The 8,417-nt window shown below is 43.7% G+C and overlaps 1 protein-coding gene and 1 non-coding gene across 3 annotated transcripts in view; both read right to left on the bottom strand.

The window, feature by feature from the left end:
* Window positions 1-663: 663 nt before the first annotated feature.
* Window positions 664-8,417, bottom strand: part of LOC106589925 (poly(ADP-ribose) glycohydrolase) — a 109,239-nt gene continuing 101,485 nt past the window's right edge. For both annotated transcript variants that reach the window (XM_014180372.3, XM_014180373.3), the window contains 2 exons: window positions 4,638-4,766; window positions 664-2,423 (listed from right to left, as the gene is read on the bottom strand). In XM_014180372.3, the coding sequence (XP_014035847.1) occupies window positions 2,302-2,423; window positions 4,638-4,766 (251 nt within the window). In that variant the 3' untranslated portion in view covers window positions 664-2,301. The remainder of the gene's footprint in view (window positions 2,424-4,637; window positions 4,767-8,417) is intronic.
* Window positions 7,165-7,259, bottom strand: trnav-uac (transfer RNA valine (anticodon UAC)). The gene is made up of 2 exons: window positions 7,221-7,259; window positions 7,165-7,200 (listed from the first exon to the last, which is right to left on the bottom strand). It is a non-coding gene; the product is annotated as a tRNA-Val (tRNA).

The raw sequence follows: 8,417 nt of genomic DNA, 5'->3' as shown, positions 1-8,417 counted from the left end.
TTGAGGTTAAAGGTATGTTTTAATTTAACCTGCACCATTAGTCATTGAGGTTAAAGGTATGTTTTAATTTAACCTGCACCATTAGTCAATGAGGTTAAGGTATGTTTTAATTTAACCTGCACCATTAGTCATTGAGGTTAAAGGTATGTTTTAATTTAACCTGCACCATTAGTCATTGAGGTTAAGGTATGTTTTTAATTAACCTGCACCATTAGTCAATGAGGTTAAGGTATGTTTTTAATTAACCTGCACCATTAGTCATTGAGGTTAAGGTATGTTTTAATTTAACCTGCACCATTAGTCATTGAGGTTAAAGGTATGTTTTAATTTAACCTGCACCATTAGTCATTGAGGTTAAGGTATGTTTTAATTTAACCTGCACCATTAGTCATTGAGGTTAAGGTATGTTTTAATTTAACCTGCACCATTAGCCATTGAGGTTAAAGGTATGTTTTAATTTAACCTGCACCATTAGTCATTGAGGTTAAAGGTATGTTTTAATTTAACCTGCACCATTAGTCATTGAGGTTAAAGGTATGTTTTAATTTAACCTGCACCATTGTTTCTGTGAATAATAATGAAAGACAGTGCAGGCAGATGTTATATTCAATATTGGTGCCTAGGATCATATTACAAACTAAAAATAAGAACAATATTCGTATAAAACGAGTTACATATTTTTTTTTATTAATTATCCCCCAAAAAATCCATAATCACACAAAACAATTCAAAACCAATTTCTCACTTTTCAATGTTTTAAGATGTTGAGGCATACAGCATTATCTTAATAAATCACTTTTCCTACAGTCAGACTACCTACTTAGAGTTGAAAATCTAATTATATTATTGGACAGGGTGTCATTAAGTACACTTGTTCACATTATTTCCTGTATGTGGCACAAAAAATACAAATAATATATCCACTTAAGCCCACGGCTAAGGCCATGGTAATATATCCCCTTAATGGAGGCCCACGGCTAAGGACCATGGTAATATATCCCCTTAATGGAGGCCCATGGCTAAGGACCATGGTAATATATCCCCTTAATGGAGGCCCATGGCTAAGGACCATGGTAATATATCCCCTTAATGGAGGCCCACGGCTAAGGACCATGGTAATATATCCCCTTAATAGAGGCCCACGGCTAAGGCCATGATAATATATCCCCTTAATGGAGGCCCACGGCTAAGGACCATGGTAATATATCCCCTTAATGGAGGCCCACGGCTAAGGACCATGGTAATATATCCACTTAATGGAGGCCCACGGCCAAGGCCATGGTAATATATCCCCTTAATGGAGGCCCACGGCTAAGGCCATGGTAATATATCCCCTTAATGGAGGCCCACGGCTAAGGACCATGGTAATATATCCCCTTAATGGAGGCCCACGGCTAAGGCCATGGTAATATATCCCCTTAATGGAGGCCCACGGCTAAGGCCATGGTAATATATCCCCTTAATGGAGGCCCACGGTAATATATCCCCTTAATGGAGGCCCACGGCTAAGGACCATGGTAATATATCCCCTTAATGGAGGCCCACGGCTAAGGACCATGGTAATATATCCCCTTAATGGAGGCCCACGGCTAAGGACCATGGTAATATATCCCCTTAATGGAGGCCCACGGTAATATATCCACTTAATGGAGGCCCACGGCCAAGGCCATGGTAATATATCCACTTAATGGAAGCCCACGGCTAAGGCCATGATAATCTGAAATATTTGAATAGAAAATAAATGATCACGCACACACTTTAAGTGATCATCCCCACATAGTCAGCTTCTCTCCAGTGCAGAACAGAGTAACTAGCCAAGGACTGAAGATCATTCCCTATGAGCAAATCAAAAACCTTTTTTTTTTTTTAAATCCTCTCTAAGAACGTCTCTATTCATTCTTTCCATCAACTGAATTTCTGACAACTGATTCATTTAGTCTGGATTTATGTGTGTGTGTGTGTGTGTGTGTGTGTGTGTGTGTGTGTGTGTGTGTGTGTGGGGGGGGGGGGGGAAACCAAGGAAACATGACACACTCACAAGATGGATGACAGCCTTTGCTTTACCATTCCAAATCACAAATCTCAACACATCGAAACTCTATCCATGTGTGTATCAGCTACCAGTAGCAGAATGACAAGACAAACTTCCACTGGAATCTCTCGCGGGGCACAGCGCTTGTTTGGTGTCCAAGGAGGGGGGTGTGTGGGGGGGGCGTCTACGGTCTTCTAGGAGGAGCCGACCTGTGTGACGTGGCGTCTACGATCTTCTAGGGGGAGACGACCTGCGTGTGTGTTTCTGGTCTAGGGGGAGACAGAGCTGACCTCCTGGTAGATGAAGGAGTAGAGGCTGATGTCAGGACGGCGTGTGAAGCAGCCCTGACACACTGAGCTGTAGTACTGACCCAGCAAACTGTACAGAGCCCCTATGAGACAGAGACAGAGACGATGTCAGATACATCATTCATTCAACAAACCACCACAGCAGAGAATCTAGCAGAGGGCAAATATTGACAAATGTTATTGCAATTCCTATTGATTTTACAGTTTGTGATTTAATAAAACTAATTGTTTACCAAAATAATATAATTCTATAACCAATACAGTAAGGTGTATGCCTCTGAAATGTGCAAAATACTACATACATTTCAGTGTTGTATGTGTAGAACACTCATGGTAGCAGGTAGTATGCTGGTGTGAGCCAGGGGAATACAGTAGATATGGTAGAGGGAGATCTGGTGTGAGCCAGAGGAATACAGTAGATATGGTAGAGGGAGATCTGGTGTGAGCCAGGGGAATACAGTAGATATGGTAGAGGTATATCTGGTGTGAGCCAGGGGAATACAGTAGATATGGTAGAGGGAGATCTGGTGTGAGCCAGGGGAATACACGTAGATATGGTAGAGGTATATCTGGTGTGAGCCAGGGGAATACAGTAGATATGGTAGAGGGAGATCTGGTGTGAGCCAGGGGAATACAGTAGATATGGTAGAGGTATATCTGGTGTGAGCCAGGGGAATACAGTAGATATGGTAGAGGGAGATCTGGTGTGAGCCAGAGGGAATACAGTAGATATGGTAGAGGGAGATCTGGTGTGAGCCAGGGGAATACAGTAGATATGGTAGAGGGAGATCTGGTGTGAGCCAGGGGAATACAGTAGATATGGTAGAGGTATATCTGGTGTGAGCCAGGGGAATACAGTAGATATGGTAGAGGGAGATCTGGTGTGAGCCAGGGGAATACAGTAGATATGGTAGAGGGAGATCTGGTGTGAGCCAGGGGAATACAGTAGATATGGTAGAGGCAGATCTGGTGTGAGCCAGGGGAATACAGTAGATATGGTAGAGGGAGATCTGGTGTGAGCCAGGGGAATACAGTAGATATGGTAGAGGCAGATCTGGTGTGAGCCAGGGGAATACAGTAGATATGGTAGAGGGAGATCTGGTGTGAGCCAGGGGAATACAGTAGATATGGTAGAGGGAGATCTGGTGTGAGCCAGAGGAATACAGTAGATATGGTAGAGGTATATCTGGTGTGAGCCAGAGGAATACAGTAGATATGGTAGAGGCAGATCTGGTGTGAGCCAGGGGAATACAGTAGATATGGTAGAGGGAGATCTGGTGTGAGCCAGGGGAATACAGTAGATATGGTAGAGGCAGATCTGGTGTGAGCCAGAGGAATACAGTAGATATGGTAGAGGTATATCTGGTGTGAGCCAGGGGAATACAGTAGATATGGTAGAGGGAGATCTGGTGTGAGCCAGGGGAATACAGTAGATATGGTAGAGGGAGATCTGGTGTGAGCCAGGGGAATACAGTAGATATGGTAGAGGGAGATCTGGTGTGAGCCAGGGGAATACAGTAGATATGGTAGAGGGAGATCTGGTGTGAGCCAGGGGAATACAGTAGATATGGTAGAGGGAGATCTGGTGTGAGCCAGGGGAATACAGTAGATATGGTAGAGGGATATCTGGTGTGAGCCAGGGGAATACAGTAGATATGGTAGAGGGAGATCTGGTGTGAGCCAGGGGAATACAGTAGATATGGTAGAGGTATATCTGGTGTGAGCCAGGGGAATACAGTAGATATGGTAGAGGTATATCTGGTGTGAGCCAGGGGAATACAGTAGATATGGTAGAGGGAGATCTGGTGTGAGCCAGGGGAATACAGTAGATATGGTAGAGGTATATCTGGTGTGAGCCAGGGGAATACAGTAGATATGGTAGAGGTATATCTGGTGTGAGCCAGAGGAATACAGTAGATATGGTAGAGGGAGATCTGGTGTGAGCCAGAGGAATACAGTAGAGGGGGACGCGTGTTAAATAATCAAATCCATTTCAGTATTACAGTATAGAGCAGGGTTATTCATTGTCGGTCCTGGAGGACCAAAACACTTCTGGTTTTTCATCGTCCCCTTCTAAACCTGGGACACCAGGTGAGTGCAACTAACTTCCAGGTAGAAACAAAAACCAGAAGTGTTTCTGCCATCTAGGACTGGAATTGAACAGCCCTGGTAGAGAGAGAGAGCCATTGGAGTAGCCTATACATAGAGATGAAGATATGTCTTAACGCCACTGACATGCCAATTGTGTGAGGGTTAGGGACATGGTAGTGTGGAGAGGGAGATGGCGTTTGCCTTACCGACGCTGATGTGTCTCTGTGTGAGGAAGTAGTGCATGTCGTAGACGTCTTTCATCAGGGCGCTGTCACCAAAGGTGAAATAGGCCACGTCTCGGCCCGCCTCAGAGGCTGCCAGAATCTGGAGCAGAGCTGGAGGGGTGAGCGAGAGAGTGAGTGAGTGAGTGAGTGAGTGAGTGAGTGAGTGTGAGTGAGAGAGAGAGAGAGAGAAACTGTCTATACAGGACCGATCCTTTCTACAGATACAGTACAAGACATGATACAAGGATCAGAGTAAACATGCTGAAGACAGCGACAACACAACCAGATTCAGCCAGCGCAATTTAAACTAACATATCACACACCAGGGCTCAGAATGAATGAGGAAATGACTGAATACCCAGTCCCCCACTGAGGAGCCAGACTTAGTCACCGTGTGAGCAGGGGAAAGCAGGCTCTGGCCCCAGAACCTTGTGAATATTTCATTAAGTCTGGAAATAAAGTCTGCTTTATTAATAAAGCAACCGTGACAGAGAGAGGCAACAGTAACGAGCTACTGCTGAATAAACATCTGCAACGGTGGGGGCTGAAGATTCTCCCTTCAGACTTTCCTTTCCTCCTTTTTCACATTGTCATCACTCTTTCAACTTATCCCACAATTAAAAGTATGGATGGTCGGATTGGAGAGAGAGAGTCCAGGTAAACAGAGGGAAACATTGGGCTATATTAAGTGTCTGTTCTCCCCAGAGGCATGTCATTAAGAAGAAAGTGGGGTAAGAAAACTGCCAGTTGACTTCAGAAACCTGGACCGACGTTAGGCTAATTAACTGGTTCTGGACCGAGATGCTAGGCTAATTAACTAACTGGTTCCGGACCGATGCTAGGCTAATTAACTGGTTCCGGACCGATGCTAGGCTAATTAACTAACTGGTTCCGGACCGATGCTAGGCTAATTAACTAACTGGTTCCGGACCGATGCTAGGCTAATTAACTAACTGGTTCCGGACCGATGCTAGGCTAATTAACTAACTGGTTCCGGACCGATGCTAGGCTAATTAACTAACTGGTTCCGGACCGATGCTAGGCTAATTAACTAACTGGTTCCGGACCGATGCTAGGCTAATTAACTAACTGGTTCCGGACCGATGCTAGGCTAATAAACTAACTGGTTCCGGACCGATGCTAGGCTAATGAACTAACTGGTTCCGGACCGATGCTAGGCTAATTAACTAACTGGTTCCGGACCGATGCTAGGCTAATTAACTAACTGGTTCCGGACCGATGCTAGGCTAATTAACTAACTGGTTCCGGACCGATGCTAGGCTAATTAACTAACTGGTTCCGGACCGATGCTAGGCTAATTAACTAACTGGTTCCGGACCGATGCTAGGCTAATTAACTAACTGGTTCCGGACCGATGCTAGGCTAATTAACTAACTGGAATACATGCTGATAAACAATATATACAGTACCTTCAGAAAGTATTCACACCCCTTGACTTTTCAAGCATTTTGTTTGGTTTAGGACTGATGCTAATCAACTAACTAAAAAAAAAACTAAAAAAAAAAACGTTAAAATAAAAAGTTTGAATTCAGGCTGTAACAACAAAATGTGGAATAAGTCAGGGGGTATGAATACTTTCTGAAGGCACTGTATATACCAAACATTAGGAACACCTTCCTAACATTGAGAGTTTCCCCTCCCCTCCTTTTCCCCATCAGAACAGCCTCAATTCATCGGGGTATGGACTCTACAAGATATCGAAAGCGTTCCACAGGGATGCTGGTCCATGTTGACTCCAATGTTTCTCACAGTTGTGTCAAGTTGGCTAGATGTCCTTTGGGTGGTGGACCATTCTTGACCATACACATGGGAAACTGTTGAGCGAGAAAAACCCAGTTTAGGTCAAAACTGTAACTAGGCCACTCAAGAACATTCAACGTCGTTTTGGTAAGCAACTCCAGTGTATATTTGGCCTTCTGTTTAAGGTTATTGTCCAGCTGAAAAGGTGAATTTCACTCCCATTGTCTGTTGGAAAGCAGACAACCAGGTTTTCCTCTCAGATTTTACCTGTGCTTAGCTCTACTTCGTTTCTTTTTATCCTAACACACTCCCTAGTCCTTGTCAATGACAAACATACCCATAACATGATGCAGTCACCATCATGCTGGAAAATATCAAGAGTGGTACTCAGTAATGTGTTGTATTAGATTTGCCCCAAACATAACGCTTTGTATTCAGGACATAAAGTTACTTTTTTTGCAGTTATACTTTCGTGCAAACAAGATGTATGTTTTGGAATATTTTTTATTCCGTACAGGCTTCCTTCTTTTCACTCTGTCAATTAGGTTAGTATTGTGCAGTAACTACAATGTTGTTGATCCATCCTCAGGTTTCTCCCATCACAGCCATTACATTCGGAGCTGGTTTCAGCTAGTGTATTTAGTCTCACAGCACATTTTACATTTTAGTCATTTAGCAGATGCTCTTATCCAGAGCGACTTACAGTAGTGAATGCATACATTTCATGCCTTTTTTTTGTTGTTGAACTGGCCCCCCGTGGGAATCGAACCCACAACCCTGGCGTTGCACACACCATGCTGGCGTTGTAAACACCATGCTCTACCAACTGAGCCACAGGGAAGCTAGCACCACTGGGTGCTAAGTGTTAGCGGTGGTTTAGTCTCACAGCACCACTGGGTGCTAAGTGTTAGCGGTGGTTTAGTCTCACTGCACCACTGGGTGCTAAGTGTTAGCGGTGGTTTAGTCTCACAGCACCACTGGGTGCTAAGTGTTAGCGTAAATCTGTTACCAAACTTTGCATCTGCACAGCTTTCCCAGTAAATGTTCATAAAAAAAACATTTTACTGTGTAAATGATTTAAAGTTAGTCCTTGTGCATAGAGTTGTATGGTTTGTTAAACTTTGAAATCAATGGTTTATGTTTGGCATATATTCTAAGTGAAAAATCGGGAGTCTCAGCGTAAATCCGTTAACATGGAATTGCCCCATGGTCTATAATGGATAGGTGGGCTGGGGAAGGCGATCAATTCCACTGTTAATGAAAAATATTAACGTTGTCAGTTGATCAATAAGACGGGAGAAAAATAGGCATTAAGTAAATAAATGTATTCCACAGCCAAGGCTAACGAGAGAGGGGTCCAGTTCACACTAACAGAAATGCGTCCCAAATGGCACCCTATTCCCTATCTAGTACACTACTTTTGGCCGGGGCCCATAGGGTGTACACTATATTATAGGGAATAGGGTACCATTTGGGACTCATTCAGGGCCTGTTGAAAGCGTGGCTTTTCAACTAGAGGTTTAATCATACTCTCTCCTATACTCCACAGTACAGAACACTAGAGGTTTAATCATCTCCTATACTCAACAGTACAGACCACTAGAGGTTTAATCATCTCCTATACTCCACAGTACAGACCACTAGAGGTTTAATCATCTCCTATACTCCACAGTACAGACCACTAGAGGTTTAATCATCTCCTATACTCCACAGTACAGACCACTAGAGGTTTAATCATCTCCTATACTCCACAGTACAGTCCACTAGAGGTTTAATCATCTCCTATACTCCACAGTACAGTCCACTAGAGGTTTAATCATCTCCTATACTCCACAGTACAGACCACTAGAGGTTTAATCATCTCCTATACTCCACAGTACAGACCACTAGAGGTTTAATCATCTCCTATACTCCACAGTACAGACCACTAGAGGTTTAATCATCTCCTATACTCAACAGTACAGACCACTAGAGGTTTAATCATCTCCTATACTCAACAGT

Source organism: Salmo salar, chromosome 28 (assembly GCF_965601325.2).
Source record: "Salmo salar chromosome 28, fSalSal1, whole genome shotgun sequence".
NCBI classification, from domain to species: Eukaryota; Metazoa; Chordata; class Actinopteri; order Salmoniformes; family Salmonidae; genus Salmo; species Salmo salar.
The sequence above is the reverse complement of the archived record's forward strand: the minus strand, read 5'-3'. Positions and strand labels throughout refer to the sequence as shown.